The sequence below is a fragment of the Apium graveolens genome, chromosome 9 (genome assembly GCF_009905375.1).
Source record: "Apium graveolens cultivar Ventura chromosome 9, ASM990537v1, whole genome shotgun sequence".
In the NCBI taxonomy this organism is placed as follows: Eukaryota; Viridiplantae; Streptophyta; class Magnoliopsida; order Apiales; family Apiaceae; genus Apium; species Apium graveolens.
Window position 1 is genome coordinate 257,707,572 of NC_133655.1, and position 18,360 is coordinate 257,725,931.

The window sequence follows — 18,360 nt, forward strand, 5'->3', positions numbered from 1 at the left end:
GAATTGTGCTCTACGGTCTTCTTACGCCTTCTCCTTAAGCTCTGGTACATCTTGTTATGAAAAACGAACATAAGTTATGTATATATATAATAACCCATACAGATTAGAAGTCTTCTGGATCAAAATCAGAGTAGAACCAGGATTCTTTGAATTCAACCCGGCGCGGCCGCGCGCTTCACCAGCGCGGGCGCGCTGCGCTTCTGCAATCCAGGTGCGGGCGCGCTGACTCTCTGGAAAAATTTCTGCTTTCTTCTTTTCTTGCTGGTTTGAATTGGCCTTTTCACGATCAATCTTCTTGACACCATTCTAACACCATATTAGCATTAAAATAATGCTAATTCACCTGAATTCCTGTTAAATGCCTAAAATGCAAAAAATACTACAAAACACGTAAAAACACCAACAACTTGAGTACAAAACACCAATTCAAAGTTTTACGGAGTGTTATAAAGTGACATAAATGCCACTCAATATTTATAAAGAAGGGACCTAACTTAATAATTTTTAATATTTTAGAATTTAACAATTCCATATTTAGGATTTAGAAATATTTGAAACAAAGTAAATAAAAGGCACAAAAAATAGGAGTAAGGGTGTAGGGTTTAGGGTTCCAAGAGTCCAAAACCCTAATTTATGCGTGGATATAGATTGGGTTAAAAATATTTTTTGAGTTTTAAAATATTTAGTTTTTCTATTTTTCATTATAAAAATATTAAATTCTTTTAGTTAACATTTTTATAACATTAGTGCGGATCCTAATTCATATAGCAGTTTAATAGTCCGCCATTTGAATTTTAGAAATATTTCAAAAAAAATGAATAAAATGTATAATAATTTAAGGTTTAATGCTCAAAACCCTTGAGCCTATTAGGATTGGATGCTAATTGAACTGTTTTTAATATTTTAGAACTCAACAATTACCTTTTCGTTTTGTGAAATATTTAATTTTAAAATAATTATATTTATGAAATAAATAATTTTTCATATTAATAATTTATAAATTTTAACATACATAAAAGATGGAAAATGAGATTTGAACGATTGTATTTAGAAGATTCCGAAAAACTGGGTATGTACAGAATAAACCAGAGAAATAAGTGAATCACTTTTCGATTCGGAACGATAATCGGATCAATGATATGCGTAGCGGGTTAAATGACCATCCCATCCCATGATCACCACTAACACAATCCTTTGTATTATAACATAACTATATTTATACACGTGTGATGCACAGAATAATTCTACATATTTCTTATAATAATTTTGAAATCAATAATTATTCTTTACTTTACTAAATTTTAATAAAAAAAAATATACTCCTTCAATTTTTATATTTCTTAATTATTTTGTACTTATATATTTAGTTATTATTATATTTTTATATTTTATCAGGAAAATATTTGTATAATATATTATTAAACTTGTTCATTTAGTTGTTATTACATTTTTATATTTTATTGTGCACATAATTAAATGAGTTTAATCAGGAATTGAAAAGTTGGCTAGCTTTTCAAAACCCCTGTATATGTTGAAGATGATGATTTTGTAGATAGAAATGAGGAATTTATTAATTTAGATGACGATTTGGTTGATGTTGAAGATGAAAGTGATGGAAATGAGGTTGAAAATGATAGTGATAATGTCGAGGGTGAGGATGAAGATGATAATGTAGAGGATGCAAATTTGTATGAAAATGTTGATGGGGGGGGAGTTCCATATTTGAATCAAATTTTTCAAAGTGTGGATGAGGCCGGTCATTTTTTTAGGGCTTATGCTTTACGAAATGGATTTGCTATTAAAATTCAAGCTAGCCATCGTAATAAAGACAACGAGATATATGGCCGTTTATATGTTTGCAGGCTTTATGGAAAAAGTGTCGTCGCCGAGAGTAGTCAAAATAAACGGCGTAGAGAGGTTCTTCCTAAAAGCGAGTGCAAGGTGAGGATGTATGTCAATTATCAAAAGAAAAAACGTCACTGGGAGGTAACTAGCCTTGAATTGGTACACAACCACGGTCTTGTTTCCCCTAGTAAGATGAATTTGGTACAACGAGAAAGATATGTCAACACCGCGACCCGTAGTTTGATTAAAACGCTTTATGGTTCGGGGGTTCGTAATTGTCAAGTGATGAATGTGATTGGTAACATTCATGGAGGTAATGACAAAGTTGGTTTCAATGTTCAACATGTTAGGAATGTGTTAAGAGACGAGAGGAAGAAAAGGTTTGAGATTAGTGACGCCCAAGCGGGGTTGGACTTGTTGCATAGGTTGAATGAAGAAAGTGGTTCTATGTATTTTATTAGGACCGAAGTCGATGAAGAGAATCGCTTGAAGTGTCTAGTATGGATTGATCCGAGATGTATAATGGCTTACCAAAATTTTGGCGATGTTATGGCTTTTGATACCACTTATCGGACAAATAGGTATGCAATGCCATTTGTCCCATTTACCGGAGTCAATCATCATTATCAATCGGTAATTTTCGGGTTTGCATTGATGCGGGATGAACACGCGTCGACTTTTGAGTGGATTCTTCGTACTTGGCTTGAAGGTGTGGGGAATAATCCTCCATTGACTATAATCACGGATCAAGATCAAGCCATGGCAAGCGCTATTGCGGTTGTACTCCCAAATACTACCCATTTATTGTGTTCTTGGCACATTAGTCAAAAATTCCCGGAGAAATTAGCTCATTATTATTCGGCTTTTCCGAAATTCAAGACGGACTTCAACAATTGCATTTATAAGTCTCTCACCGAATGTGTTTTTGAAGCTAGATGGGCGTCGTTTGTGGAAAAGTATCACTTGCAAGATCATAAATGGTTAAAGGGGTTATATGAGTTGAAGCACAAGTGGATTCCTGCATATACTAGAAACAAATTTTCGGCGTTTCAAAATAGTACATCGAGGAGTGAGGGGATGAATTCTTTATTTGATAAGTATGTGAGTTCGGCAACGGGTTTGAAGGAATTCATTGAAAATGCCCAAAAAGCATTGGCAAGGCAATTCATGAGGGAGAAGGAAGAAGATTATGTCACCATTAATCTAAAACATCCCATGAAATTGCATACCACATTAGAGTATCATGCTTCTTGTATCTACACTAAGGAAATGTTTAGAAGATTTCAAGATGAATTGGTTGAGTCTTTAAAATACTTTGTTGAAAAAGACCGACGAGCTAGTGAAGAAGGGGAGAGAATGGGGGATGTTTATACGTACTATAGTTGTTATAGGCCCATGTCCGATCCTACGAGAAGAAATGTTTATTTTGTGGCATTCGAGAAAGCAAGCTCTTTGGGAATGTGTACGTGTAGAATGCTTGAACATTCGGGGCTACCTTGTAGACACCTATTGGCGGTCTTCACTAAGAAACGGGTTTCGGAAATTCCCCCGTATTACATAAACCGGAGGTGGATAATGCATGCCAATAGAGTTGATGGTGTGTTGCCTTACAATTTGGATGTTGGACAAAGTCATGAGATGACCTCAACCGATCGATTTAATAGCATGACAATGTTAACCATGAGTTTTTGTCAAAGTAGCATTGCATCCAAGGAACGGTATGATTATGCCGTTGGAGTGATGAATCAAGAAATACCAATTCTCGAAAAAATGAGCGTTGATGGAATTAAATCTTACGAAAGCAATTCGCAAGCTCCAAATGCAAGTGCTCATGAAGAAACAATTCTTGACCCTATTATGTCCCAAACTAAAGGGAGGAAGAAGGACGTTCATTTCAAAAGTCCAATAGAATCGATTGGTAAAAAGGAGAAGCCGCCAAGAAGGTGCACTTATTGTCAAATGGAAGGCCATGATAAAAGGAAGTGTGCTAGTAGACTAGAAGATCTTAAAAATGTTCAAGAATCGCAATATAATTAGTGGTGTACCATTTTGTAACCGAATGTTGTAATCTTTAAATGGATTTGAATTTTAAGTGTTTAACATTGCTTTCTTTTTGGTTATGTTTTATTGTCATATAATTACCAATTATTGTCATATAATTGTGTTTTATTGTGATAGGTAACATGACTAGCGAGTATAGTGGTGAGAACAACTCCGATCATAGTTGTGATTCGGTTTCCCACGTTAGCAACACATTCTCGGACTCCCTACCAAGCGACTCGTGGTATGAGGACAATGACGAGGAAGATGTGGTCTCACCAACCTTTAGTGAGATGGAAGATGCATGTGCCGAGTTGATGCCCCTTGTGGACAATGACGAGCCACCCCATGTGGAGGAAGAGGAAACGGACTTGTACCCACCCGATGAGGAGGCTTATAGGGCCAAAAATTGGATCGAGGCATGCAATTGGATGGAGGGTACTGAACCGTGGAGATTGGTGAACTCTCATCCGGATCCGTACTTCCTTCCGATCTTGAATTTGGGCAACAACACGCCCGATGGAAAATGGATCCGGATGGAATGGCGGTAAGCTTGTTAAATATGATCGGATTGCCGATATTGTAAACTTGAGGCCTCGTGAGGGTTGTAATATGGACCAAATACGCATCGAATATGTGAAGGGTTGGGTTCCACACCTAACGGGAGGGACGGAGAGGGAACGCGGGACATGTTTTGCAAGATTTCGTCTCTACGATGGCTCGAATACGATTCCGGTTACCATTTGGAACGACTCCAACCCTTACCCTTGGAAACTTACGGAAGGCCATATCCGTGATGGTTGTGTACTTGTTCTCTACCATATTGCATGCTTCGTGGATACTACGCAAGGAGTTGCTCAACACCGATTATCCGGTGGTCTTTCTAATATACTAGGTATTTTTGGTTAGGACCAATATATTTCATAAAATTTAGTGGATTGTATTGATCGTCTAATTTTTATTCGAATCTATGTATTTTCATTGAATTTTATATGAATTTATATGAATCTTCTGTGAATTAAAGTATGAAATTTGAGATTAAAAGTGTACCTAAAAATTTGAGATTAAAAAGTAAAATTTAAAAGTCGAACTATACATTACAAATTGTTATGAAATGTATTGAAAAGTTTTTTTCAATATTTGGACAAGCGTTGACTTTCGTTGACTTTTTTAAGGAATTTTCAATTTATCGTAAAAAATGAAAAAAAAAAAATTTTTTGAAAATCACTCATTACCATATTTTAAGACTTTTGAGAGTAGTTTGGATTAGTGGAAGTTAGTTTAGGACTAACTTCCAAAAATTAAGCATTTTCAACAGAAGATTAATTTGCACATACTCTGTTTCCCCTGTCTTTTGCTCTGTTTTCAGGGGCAAAAAACAAAACTGATGGACCTCGGAAATTTTCCGCGGTTGGGCTGTAGACGGACCGCGGAAATTTTCCGCGGTTGGGGCCATTAAATTGTTTTTTTTGCAGATTGAAAACAGAGCAGCCAGGAAATTCACAACCAAATTCACAACCAAATCCACAACCAAATTCCACCAAAATCCCAACACCTACAACACCAAAATCCACCAAATTCCACCAAAATCTACCAAATTCCACCAAAATCTACCAAATTCCACCAAAATCCACAACAACCCAAAATGCTCAAAAATAACAAAAATCCAACAAAATTAAACAACGTCAAACCAAATAAAACCCGACAACATAAAATGAAATCCAACTACATAATTCAACAACCTAAAATCAAATGAAATCCAACTACATAATTCGATAACCTAAAATGAAATGCAATCCAACTACATAATCTGACAAACTAAAACACTATGAAATTCAACTACGAAGCCTCGTGACGCCCTCGCATACGAATCCCGGGAATCCCCCTTGCCTTCCCTAACTGAAGCTCCCTGGCTATCCGATACCTAAATGTATCCACCTCCTCCTGCGACCAATTTGGTACCTCAGCTAAGTCATATCCTTGTGTGAAGTAGTCCATGTACTTCATCACATAAACACCACAATCATTAGAGTTTCGTTGCTTTGGCCGGGACGGTAGAGCTAGGACCTCGGCTGAAGTAGGGTCAAGCCCCTCGACTGGGTGTACCATATGCAATAGCCTCGGCAACAACCATGACTGCAATGAAATTATGATCCGAGAATGAATATAATATACAATTGGTAAGGACTATATAGAAGACAGTAATAGTAGAGGAACATACCACCACTCGTATATCCTCACGATAATCCGGCTCGTCATTCATTGAATCTATGATAAGACCTTCAAATCGTCTAGTACCGAACATGAACAAAACCCAATGCACATCTCCGACACAACATGGGATGAATATGTAGTCCGCCTCGAGAACGGAAGGACCAACAGTAGCACTGGAAAACCCGGTAAAGCTACGTAATGCTTTATTCCATGCCCTCTGCAATGTATCTCCACCGACCCTCGATGCTTTTCTGATTTTCTTCACATGTCCTTTCCCAAGAACAATGAAGTTGGGATCCATGAAATAATAGACGGGTTTCCTCTCCCATATACCTCCAGTGTGAATCTCCTCCTCCCGAGTCCTTAGCAATCCCTGCAAGTATATATGAATGCAACAAGTAAAATAAATGCAACAAGTAAAATAAATGCAAAAACTAAAATATATTAGACAACGAACAATACCATATAAGTGTATATGATCCTGTCATCAACCCATGTTCCTGGAGCCAGACTCTGCATAGCTGATGCATGGACGTGATAGTCCTGAACACTAAGACCACCGGGATTCCTCGGCGCCATCCCAAAGCCCCATCCCCAATCTGAATATATAGCATTCTTCTTTGTCATGCTGAGACTCTTAGTGATACTCCACTTCTCCTCTTTCATCCTGCGGGATGCAAGCTTCGTGGGCCTACTAGATGAGGCAATAGCCTGGGGTGGCTGAGACACATGTTGGGATGGTTGTGTCATGTCAACGACATCCTGGGCAGGAATGGTTGGAATGTCAAAGTCGTCAGCCAAAGGTGCAATGAAATCTGATTTTATGTTCTGAAATGTGGGAGGTCTGTAGGCGGGTCCTTTGATCTTCTTCATCAACCGAGAGAATGGTGTGAGGAAGGTAGTAGAAATCCTCCCAAACTCCTCCACAAACTCAGGAGGAACCCTAGCATCCAGCTGCTTCAACATATTAAGCCCGGCAACCATCTACAAACAAAAACAAGCAAACATTTTTTCATTAATTCCACAAGGATATCATATCATCAAGATGAAATACGCGTGAATGCAAATTTTGTAGTGTGTGGGGGTGTAATGTGAAATATGCATATTTGTAAAACACTTACAACTTCATAGCCCTCGAGGCTATCATACAACTCCCTCGTCTTGTACTGCTGCTGAGGCTGTGGATCGGGCTTCCCTATGCGCATACGAGATATATCAGCATACCACGCCATATAATCAGCCTCCGAAGCTATGTCTACCGAGTCATCAACAAGGCCATCCAAATCTGAACAGAACCTGGCCCATTTGCCAATATCGATAAACCACCGCACCAGCCAATCCTCCCCTGCAAACGTGGCATCCTTAGCCCCCCTGTAACCAACCATGTTCACCGGTGCCCGTGGAATCTGCGGACTAGAACCAAACTGTCTCGACACCCTGTCCGGATGCTGCCACTCGACCACGTCGTAACATACAAGGGGAACTCGACCGCACCCAGCTAACTGTGCCTGTATCATCTCGCTGTCCATAACATCCTCGAACCTGGCATACGGCCTCCAGACCACCTCATCACCAGCAACACCATCAAACTCACCCCTATAGAACGGTAAGCTGTGGTGAGGGCCTGACATCCTGCGCTTCTTCGAAACCCCGACATGAGTATCACTAGCATAGGCCCATCCCTCAGCAACCGGATAATCCTCCTGACCGGGAGATCGTAAAGGCACGCCAATACGAGGAAATCTCTCGTAAGACCAAACCTGTAACACCCAGACACAACAAGCAATGCTCTTGCTGCCCTTCCTTGCAGCAATCTCCAAACCCCGGTATATATGAGCTAACACAGCTGCACCCCAAGCATAATAAGGAATCTCCCGCATATTAATCAATGGGTGCATATACCGAACATGAACAAAAGAGCGGTTGATGCTGGGGAAGAGGATACAACCCATAATGAATAGCAGATACGCCTTGGTATGTACAACAGTGGCCCTCATATTGTGCTTCTCAGGCTTTTGTGCACCATATCTCTCAAACAACCACCCCAGCTTGATGTTATTCCGATATAAAGCCTACTTCACCTCCTCCTCGGTCAAAGGCTCAAACCAATTATTAGCAAAATACGCCGCCTTGTTCTCTATCACCCCACAAGTCAGCGCATCCCCCTGCACTGGCACCCCTAAAATAAACCCTACATCCTCCAATGTAACAGTCATCTCCCCCTGCCTCGTGAAGAAAGTGTTGGTCTCAGGTCTCCAACGCTCCACCAAAGCAGATATCAACCGAGTGTCAGTAGCCAAGACAACAGCAGGGTCTGCAAAAATCCCAAACCCAAGCATGTGTAGCAATTCCCGCTGTGGTCTCCTTAACTTCCACAAGTGCAATGACTTGTTCCCCGAATAGCTCTGCAACTCATCTCTCCCTGCACCATCCCAAATATCTTCACTGACGTGATACCGATTATCCCAAATAATATTATGCGCGTTTGGACCCGGCAACATATTCCCGAAATCATCAAAATTATCCATATCTGAAAATATTGCCAACAAAATTCATCAATCACCCCAATAAAAACACCACAACGTACACAACAAAAACATCACCAAAATCATATGTTAAATACATCCATACATTTTACAGTAATATAATTCGAATTTAACACAAATTTTATCATTAAATTTTCGAATTTTACACTAAATTTATCTATCATTACAAATTCGAATTTTATCATACAACTTTATCATTAAAAGTTTGAATTTTACACTTACATGACTCGAATTTAACACTAAATTTATCATTACAAATCCCAATTTTGACAAAATATGACGAATTATCCTAAAATTGTAACACTAAAATTTGAATTATAAATAAATTAAGGGTTAATAATTCGAATTATCCTAAAATTATCCTAAATTTATCCTAAAAAATTCATCCATATTTTTAATTACATTATAATTCGAAATTTATAATAAAAAAAATCAAATTTAATACACAATTATTAAAAATTTGAATTAAAATTAAAAATATTATTACGTTAATTCGATTTTACATACAGTAAATTAATTCTATATTAACACTAATTTATCCTAAAAATCCGAATTATCACTAAATTTAACAAAATTTATCCTAAAAAATGCATCCATATTTTTCATTACATTACAATTCGAAATTTACCATAAAAAATCTAATTTAATTTTATTACCTTAATTCCAATTAAAAATTATTAAAAATTCGAATTAAAATTAAAAATATTATTGTCTTAATTCGATTTTACATTCACTAAATTAATTCTAAATTAACACTAATTTATCCTAGTAATCGAATTAAATTAACACTAATTATGAACTCTAAATCAATTCTAAAAATTCGAATTTAATCATACTAAGATTCATATGTGAATTTATTACAAGGATTCATACATTAATTAACCCTAAAAATTTGAATTACATACACAAAATCAGATCTAGAACAATATAAATACATAAATTTATATCAATAAAACTATAAATAATAAAAAAGAATTGAATATATATACCTTAATGACGGAAAATGAGAATGATTTAAGCTTTTGGATTGTTGGGCTCTTGCTTCTGCTCTGCTGCGGCTGCTGTGGTTTTGTGTGGCTGTTTGTGTTTGTGTTGTGTTTTTATGCGGCTGCTGTTTATGTTTTTCTTGTTATGAGTCTGTGTTTGACAGGGAATAGGTAAACAAAAAATGACACCAACCGCGAAAATTTTCCGCGATCCATGGGCTAGGGGTTTTTTTGTAATTACTCCGGACCGCTGAAAATTTCCGCGGTCCACATGTGATCTCAGCCCTCCAATTTCCGATCTAACGGTTACAAATGTGTTTGTTATCAACCGGTCTACAACAAACAACAAACAAACGTTTGTTGTAGACCGGCCCCCTTTAGATATTTAGTGAACTAGTGTAGAATACTCACAAGGAACACCGCATTAGTTATGAACGCTATCAACATTTCCCCGGCTGACCTTACAAAATACATAGGTTGTAAAATATAAAATCCGAATCCGGATGAATCTTTAGATAAAAGAGTAACAAAAATGTACAAGTAAACAAATTACTCCTCAAAAGTGAAGGGAAGGAGATGACATCGACGTGACTCATCACGATTCACATGGGAACAGGGGATAACTTGGTCCGTCGTGGACTCGTGGTAAAGTATTTAACGTTACATGACCCCCGAGGTGACTTAACATGCATAGGGCAAATCTATCCAAAAATCCAAATTTGGGGCAGATTATCCTAAATTGCATTCTAACAGTAATCCAAATTTGGATCAGTCATTACTGTTTACTGATCCAAATTTGGATCACTTGATTTAATATAAAATAATAATTTTGTTAATTATAATTTATGACATTTTAAATTATTTTTTGATTTTTAATTATATAATTAATAACATAATATAATTAATAGTTAACAAAATTTAAATTATAAACTAAAACTTAAAAAATGTGAAAACATAATTTTATTAAAATTTAAATAGAAGTAAATTGAAGAGTCAAAAGTGCCGAATCCAGAAGTTGAGACTATTCTGACCGATGAAAATACTTGATTCCAAAAATCCTGGACCGCTTTAGAAAAATAAAAAATAAAGAGTTACATATTACACGCATTAATTGAGCATTTGTGGGAAGAATATGCTAATTCGGAAAATTAGTGTGTATCAATAATATTTTGTATGTTAATTATTGCAATTAATGTGTTTTTCACGAATTAAATGCACAAATTTAATATTTTATGTGTATTAATTTTTTTGATTTCACTAATTTATGAAATGTTATATAAATTATTAATAACGATTAAACGATAAATTTAAGATAAAATTGCTTAATATGATATTTATATATTATTATATGTAAAAAGTAATTTGGATTACACCGTTAGAGTTGGTCAGAAATTTGGATCAATATTTGGATCAGTTGGTGATCCAAATTTAAATTTTTGGATCACAACTGTTGGAGATGGCCTTAGGATTGTTTGTCTACGGGCTTAAAAGTTATTTATAGCTTATAAGTCCGTAAGTACTTATTTTGAATTGTTTGTCGACTCAACTTATAAGTCGAATTTATAACTTATAAGCTGATAAGTTGATGTTAGCAACAACGTACTTTTTTCAACTTATTTTCATTTTTAAGTTTTTTATTAATTTTAGTTTTTAATTATATGATTTTAAATGTTAAGTTAATTTAAAAGTCATGAATTAAGATAATAATATTTAAAAATTAATTATTTTAGTTCATTTAAACTAAGAAAAATTCTAATTTATAAATAAAATTAACCAAACACTTATATAACTTTAAATATTCATCTACTTATCACTTTTAAGCCAGTTATTAATTTTAAGTTATAAGTTACTTATTTTAAGTTTTGCCAAACGGACACTTAACCCTACTTATATTTGCAGTTTCTTGTGGTCGTGGAATTGTGATTGTCGAAATTTAGATCAATTTTATTACGAAGTTAGGAAACAAGGCAATATAAAAATGAGAGAAATGTGGGTAATCCGGTTCTAAATTTACCATTGTTGAGAAGTACCTTATCAGCTCATATGCACCGTTACGATTACAAATATTTAAATTAAATAAAAAAATATAAAATTAATATTTTTTAAACTGAACTCTAATATTATAAAAATTAACATAATAATGTTAAGTAAACATACATATTAAAATTTTAAAATTCTAGAATACAACTCCGACAAGATTTTATATTTTTTAACAATTACAAATATATCACAAAATATTTACGAGTATGATATTTTACTATTCTGTGTGGGCTTATAAATCCCGAACAATTATTCATATAGGTGTGGTCGTTAGTCAAGTATATGTCGAGTATCAATGTACTATTATGTAATTAAGTATTAGTAGTTGTATCTTCCAAACCAAAGTGAACTGATGGCCTCTTACTTCCTTCATAAGCTTGTTGCGAATACCCAGATTACCAGAACCAAATATTCTACCTGTTTTTCCTTTTTTACATTTGTTTTCTATTTGTTCTTTTTATTCAACATAGTCGACCCAGGCGTACTCACTAAAATTCTGTATTCTCAGTTTACTAAGCTTTGCTTTCTAAGAAACTGTTAAAATAAATTTACTGAAAGCACCAAGTGCATGATAATTGTGTTTAAAATAAATAATCTCATTAGTAGTAGACTGCACGCACAATTCATTTATTTTGTACGATAAATTTAAAATTAAGTAAATCGAATGAATTTAATTAGATGAATTAGCGAAGATAAAATAACGAACTCGTAGAGTCGTAGGCAGGGGCGTAGTAGTGCAATATAAAATATAAGGAGCCCAGGATAAGAGTGAAATGTAAGATTCCAAGACACGGTAAATTTATTAAGCCAAAGAAAACAGAGGAGGAGGAGAAAACAATAAACTTACCACGTGCGCCCCACAAAAACATCTTATTGGAAAGTAAACGGGGAGTGAAAAAAATAGTTAAATTCGTACACTCATGGTGAAAATGATATGGTACTTCGCAGCAGACCATAACACAAAACTCCCTCCTCACAGTAAAAAATAGTAAATCCTCGATTAATGTGCAGCTGCTGCTGCTGCTGCTTTGCTTACATACACAACCGCGTGTCTATATATAACACTCCCCGCTCTGGCGCCATTAACCCTTCACGCCCTACTCGCCCTTCCCTACTCAATAGACCTATACTTACATAACATTATATTGTATTTGTATACAGTGTATAAGCAGATCAACAGTGCAAGTGCATTGGCTACTCCTTGTGACCTATCGCTATTTCACGGATATTGTCCTCCCTGTTTACTCCCAAGCTCCCTCCTTCTCCTGCTGGATATAATCTGTAAGCATATCTCTCTCTCTCTCTCTCTCTCATTCTATCAAATTATAAAGCGATTGTTTGTTTTTATTACTTATGCAAGTGTGTGAATCTCTCTACATATGCAGTGAGAGAGAAAGTAAGTGATGGACCTAAGCAAGATGACGCTGGAGATCTTTTCAAAGCTGGAGCAGAAATGGCTTTACGAAGGCAAAAAGACACGTGTTCTCAGTATTGACGGCGGCGGAACCACCGGCATTGTCTCCGGCGACTGTTTAATTCATCTCGAAGGACAGATCCGTGCTAAGTCCGGTGATTCCAACGCTCGAATCACTGACTTCTTCGACATTATTGCTGGAACTGGAATTGGAGCTGTGTTCGCTACAATGCTAACTGCCGATGACGGTAACGGACGTCCGTTATACACAGCATCTGACGCTGTTAAGTTCGTTACCGAAAAGCATAACTTACTCTACAAGCTACAAACCTCCGGCGTTTTTCACCGGAAATGTAGGTTCTCCGGTAGCAGCATGGAGAAAGTGTTGAAACAAGCGTTGACTAGAGAAGACGGCAAAGTGTTGACTTTGAAGGACACGTGTAAACCTCTGCTTGTGCCGTGCTATGATCTGAAAAGCTCGGCTCCGTTCGTTTTCTCTCGTGCCGATGCTTCTAATTCAGCTAGCTATGATTTTGAGCTTTGGAAAGTGTGCCGTGCCACGTCAGCTACTCCTTCGATGTTTAAGCCGTTTAGCTTGAGTTCAATTGATGAGAAGACGAGCTGTTTGGCGGTTGATGGCGGTTTGGTTATGAATAATCCAACTGCAGCTGCCGTTACTCATGTGTTGCATAATAAGCTTGATTTTCCGAATGTTAGTTGTGTCGAAGATCTCGTTGTTTTGTCTATTGGTAACGGACCGTTAACTAGTCCTTCGCAGACTAAAATCCGTCGTAATGGTGAATGTTTGGCTGATTCTGTTGTTGACATTGTTCTCGAAGGCGTTTCCGAGACGATTGATCAAATGCTCGGAAACGCCTTCTGCTGGAACCGAACCGATTATATCCGAATTCAGGTTGTTAAACTTACAGATGTTTAGTTTTGATTACGGATAATAAATTTAATTAGGAGTTTTCATTTAAATTACATAAACTAACGACGTTTAATTACAGGCCAATGAGGGTTATGGCGGAGCAGGAGTGTTGAAGGAGAGAGGAGTGGAGTCTTTGCCGTTTGGAGGGAAGCGGTTGCTGACGGAGACTAACGGCGAGAGAATTGGAAGCTTTGTACAAAGGCTTGTTGCTTCGGGGAGGAGTAGTTTACCACCAAGTCCCTGCAAAAATAACACTGTTGATCCATTGGTTAATGGACGTTAGTGTTGTTTCTGTTGATTGTTGTGTTTTTTTCCGTTTATGGTAGTTTTTAACTCTTTTAACCCACTCTGTTAGTGTAGCTTTTGTTTAAAGGTCTAGTCTACTGAGTTCTGATCAGGTTACTTTTAACTGTTTGTATTCTTCCCCGTTGAATAGTATTCCAATAACACAGTAATCTGTCCACCATCTAATCTCTTCTTTGCAATGTACTTAGTTAATTTTAGCTTCATTATTACACTCTGCCAAGTTGATTTCTGCAAATGCTCAGGTTCCTGTACATATCCCTGTATAGTTGATAAAATATGCGCGAATATCTAGCTTACCACAATCATTTATTAGGAATCGAGATTTATATGTATGGTGTATTGACGATAAAATATGTGCGAATATTTAGATAAAAGCAATCATTTATCAGGATTGGGATTTATACATGTGTGCGTGGAAATATTTGATTGGATCTGAAAAGGAAATGGCATATTTCTTGCTTAACTAGATTTACTTAAAATTTAATACTAGTAAGAGAAATGTAAAGTATTAAATTTGCATATTTAAGCTTGGATATCTAACATGAAAGTGGTTGATGTAACTTAAAGAGGATTCTCAGATGTCTTTTGGAATAACGAAGTACAACTCTTCTAACATCAGGTATCAAATTTTTTTGGTAGAGAGTAGTAGTGACTAGTGAGACATTTTACCGTGGTTTTTCATTGAATATGAGTTTCAACTTTCATGCATTAGGCTTGCCTGCCTTTTCTGGAAGCTATGTAAAATAAGTTGGGTGCCGATACCTCAATAACAATGTCCCTTTGATATATTCAAATAGATAGTTTAGAATGTCTGGAAGTATTAGAGCCTCAGTTGAGGTAAATAAGTGACAACATATTGTCAACATCCTTCTCAAGTTCATGTTTGAGTAAAAGATTCAATTATATCACAAATATGTTCCAACAACTAAGCATCAGCAAGGAAACAAAATCAATTTCAGTTGGGTCATGGGTTCAATCTATCATCCTATATACTACCACAGTACTACTATTTTATGATTATTTTATCAAACTTCATGTAATGTAATTTTTTATAATCGAACATATTCACGTATTGTCTTATTTCTGTTAATGCTGGAATATTCGAGTTCCGGTAAATAGAGCGGTAAATAGAGCGAGGAAGATATCCCGGGTGTTTTGCATAATGCACAGACACAGATGTTTCACTCCTGGTCCTGGCCAAGGGCCAAGTGAAAAACTTGTGGCTTACTGTAAAGTTTCAGATTTTCGGTCAGCAGGGGGGTAAATTTTGGAATTCTCATCCTTATCCTAATTGGTAGCAGAGTTGGGTACCAAGAAAAAGTACTGAATATATACTGGCACTATGGTTATATAGTATGATATAATTATAGTGTAAATATAGGAGGTAACAAATGGTCCCTCCATAATAAGATCTGTTGGCCTGTGAATTTCTTTCCCTATACATGACTATATGATATTTTCTTGGTCAGTTTGACAGCTGTGATCTGTGACTGTGAGGGTACTGGGTACAAACTATAGTACCACATAGTTGTACATGTTAGGTAGGAGATGCTCCCTCCCAATTAACTTGAAATAATTTATTTATTTTTATAAAGAAAAGACAGCAACTGTACATGCATATATAACAAGCAGTCAAGTTTTTGTGTTGTCTTTTTATTGGCAAATAGGTTTTGCCTCAATAGTTGAAGGTTGTGGTGGACCTCAGATCTGTTGGTGAGTTCTTAAAGAAGCATGTTGAGATTATAGGTTAACAGGGGTTTTTAGTAGTAAATATAAAGAATATTATTTGGATTTCAAGGTTGCATTTTTGTAAGAATTTGTAGACGATACTTAAAATTTAGACATTTTGGGGGTTATTTCTTATATTTTTCACAAATATGTACATGCAAATATCCAGCAGCGAGATGTTTTTAGAAAATGCAAGTTTTTTCGCGATTTTATTTGTTTCCGTATTTTTATATTTGATGAGCGCGATAAGATAGTTTAAATATAAGAGTTTATCTTTTTTCGTCCCAAATCATAAGGCTAATTATTTCAAAAAATATTTTGATCTTTGACAAATAGTGCAATAAAGCATTGTTTTTACATTTTATGATTTATTTTTCATAAAGTTTGCAAAAAAAAAGTCCAGCATCCCAAAATTCTAGAGTAGCTACGGAAGACACCAACAAAGGAACAAGCTGAAAAGATTCGAGAAAAAAACAAAATGATATAAAAATATGTGTGAAGAAATTAAACAAATTTCAACGTTTTGGCCCATAAGGTTTGTCTGGCCTATAGACTAGCCTGAGAGATTCCTTCGGGTTCTATCGGTCCATGCTGTAGACTTTATGGAGTAAAATATAACTAAATTATCACTAATTGTATAGTTTTGCAACTAACAAGAAGTGAGAGGATTTTGATTGGTTTTGCGACTTTGTTGGTTTTGCGACTTTGTTCTCTTCAACTTACGTTTGAGTGTTTTTAGTACCGAAATTGAGTAGTTATAGTTTCTGGTCCATGCTGTGGTGTTTATGTAGTGAATGAAATATAATAAATTAGCATCTATGAACTTATTTTACAGGTTCAAGGCAGAAGAAGACAGGGGACGAATATTGATTTTATACTTTCTTTCTTTTCTTAAACAAGTGTCCGCAATCATCACACATCAATTAATCCCGTTTGATCACAACGTTTCATCGTTACATCCGCTACTCAAATACAAATATATAATTGAAATAGAGACTAGGATTATGAAGTAGTAAGTCCATTCAATCTCGACCTCAACTAGTTGACCTGTCCAATCCCGGATAAATATATGAATCAAAGAAAGTGAATGATTTAAAACTGAAAACGTCCATAACAACACCTTAATGCATTTCTCTTGTAATTTTGCGTTCTAGTCATTCTATTAATAGGTTTTAACCAAATTAACTTAAAATTTGCCGTCATGTACAGCATACTAGTATGTTACATTATTTAGCAAATAATTTCAGTTCTTAGCTGCAGCTCGATGAGAAGGCTCAACAGAATCACCATTCATTTAACCTATTTATGCCAATGTCGGTGACCAGAGATAACCCTTTTCCTTTGGAGGGGCGCAATGAGGAGCACGTAGGGAAGAAGGGACACTCGGTCCGATCATTGCAACGACCCGCACTTCCGGACTATTAATTCTAAATCGAAACTAAAATTAAATACGATTTCTTGATCAAAAATCCTATTAAGATAACTATTACAAAAGCGCAGCTAAAAGCGGAAATTCAAAAGTCAATCTACTCCAATACTAAGATCTTCGAACTCCAATACTATCCAACTCGAACTCTTAGGCGAAACCTGAAATTGTAAGAATGAGCTATACAGCCCAGTAGAAGACCAATCGATCCAACTAGTAGGCCAAGTAACACACACACATATAACAAAATATACCGATAATCTATACGATACGATATACGGAACACACACTTTCGATACATATTCTTATTCTTATTCTTATTCGATACACACAATACACATAACACATAAATACCAATAATTCAAAACCCATAATTCATGCCACGACCACTACAACCCGGTGATAACGGTCCTAAATTTTCATAAAACTGTCACTACAATCCGGTGACTGCGGTCATAAGTTCTTATTCGATATTTTCACAAACCATGACACAAATCAGAGATCCAAAATTGTCGTTGAGACAACACACATATACATCGATACATATTCCATAACACATAATGCTTTCAAATATATCATCACTTAGCCCATGTTTTGATAATCAAAGATATATACCTAACACATAATTTTGAAAACACTAGCAAAATCGATCGGAATCTTACCTCAAAATCTGACCAGATCTGAATTTAGTCTTTTTGACCCTTTAAAAGATGTTATCTTGAAAAACACAAAGCATGAAAGTTGTAGAGAACGAAAAGATATTTCCGAAAAGTCCAGAATCACTGAATTCCGACTCACGATGAATTTACTACGAATTTTACAAGACTGCTGTTTTATGAAGAAAAACCCTACGAATTTTGATATTAAAAACGAGGAAAACGAAT

General features: G+C 35.9%; 3 protein-coding genes across 3 annotated transcripts; 2 read left to right on the plus strand and 1 right to left on the minus strand.

Moving 5' to 3' along the window:
• Nucleotides 1–1,026: 1,026 nt before the first annotated feature.
• LOC141686194 (protein FAR1-RELATED SEQUENCE 5-like) lies at nt 1,027–3,882 on the plus strand. Its single transcript, XM_074491244.1, has 2 exons — nt 1,027–1,069; nt 1,538–3,882. Exons 1-2 carry the CDS (start codon nt 1,027–1,029, stop codon nt 3,880–3,882), a joined length of 2,388 nt encoding a protein of 795 aa, XP_074347345.1.
• A 1,041-nt stretch (nt 3,883–4,923) lies between these two features.
• Nucleotides 4,924–8,096, minus strand: LOC141686195 (uncharacterized). The gene is made up of 6 exons (XM_074491245.1): nt 7,221–8,096; nt 6,562–7,083; nt 6,107–6,472; nt 5,776–6,021; nt 5,223–5,495; nt 4,924–4,935 (listed from the first exon to the last, which is right to left on the minus strand). The coding sequence occupies exons 1-6, from the start codon at nt 8,094–8,096 to the stop codon at nt 4,924–4,926; spliced, it is 2,295 nt and encodes a 764-aa protein (XP_074347346.1).
• A 4,570-nt stretch (nt 8,097–12,666) lies between these two features.
• LOC141682971 (putative inactive patatin-like protein 9) lies at nt 12,667–14,487 on the plus strand. The gene is made up of 3 exons (XM_074487658.1): nt 12,667–12,952; nt 13,057–13,998; nt 14,096–14,487. The coding sequence occupies exons 2-3, from the start codon at nt 13,075–13,077 to the stop codon at nt 14,297–14,299; spliced, it is 1,128 nt and encodes a 375-aa protein (XP_074343759.1). The 5' UTR covers nt 12,667–12,952; nt 13,057–13,074; the 3' UTR covers nt 14,300–14,487.
• Nucleotides 14,488–18,360: the final 3,873 nt, after the last annotated feature.

Coding starts and splice junctions, on each gene's coding strand:
- LOC141686194 (XM_074491244.1), top strand. CDS start 1,027: ATGAGATTTGAACGATTGTATTTAGAAGATTCCGAAAAACTGG. Junction 1,070..1,537: donor AGAAGATTCCGAAAAACTGG/GTATGTACAGAA, acceptor TATATGTTGAAG/ATGATGATTTTGTAGATAGA.
- LOC141686195 (XM_074491245.1), bottom strand. CDS start 8,096: ATGAGGGCCACTGTTGTACATACCAAGGCGTATCTGCTATTCATTATG. Junction 6,022..6,106: donor GTGAGGATATACGAGTGGTG/GTATGTTCCTCT, acceptor ATTTCATTGCAG/TCATGGTTGTTGCCGAGGCT. Junction 5,496..5,775: donor GGGAGCTTCAGTTAGGGAAG/GCAAGGGGGATT, acceptor GGAATTTGGTAG/ATTTTGGTGGAATTTGGTAG.
- LOC141682971 (XM_074487658.1), top strand. CDS start 13,075: ATGGACCTAAGCAAGATGACGCTGGAGATCTTTTCAAAGCTGGAGCAG. Junction 13,999..14,095: donor CCGATTATATCCGAATTCAG/GTTGTTAAACTT, acceptor GTTTAATTACAG/GCCAATGAGGGTTATGGCGG.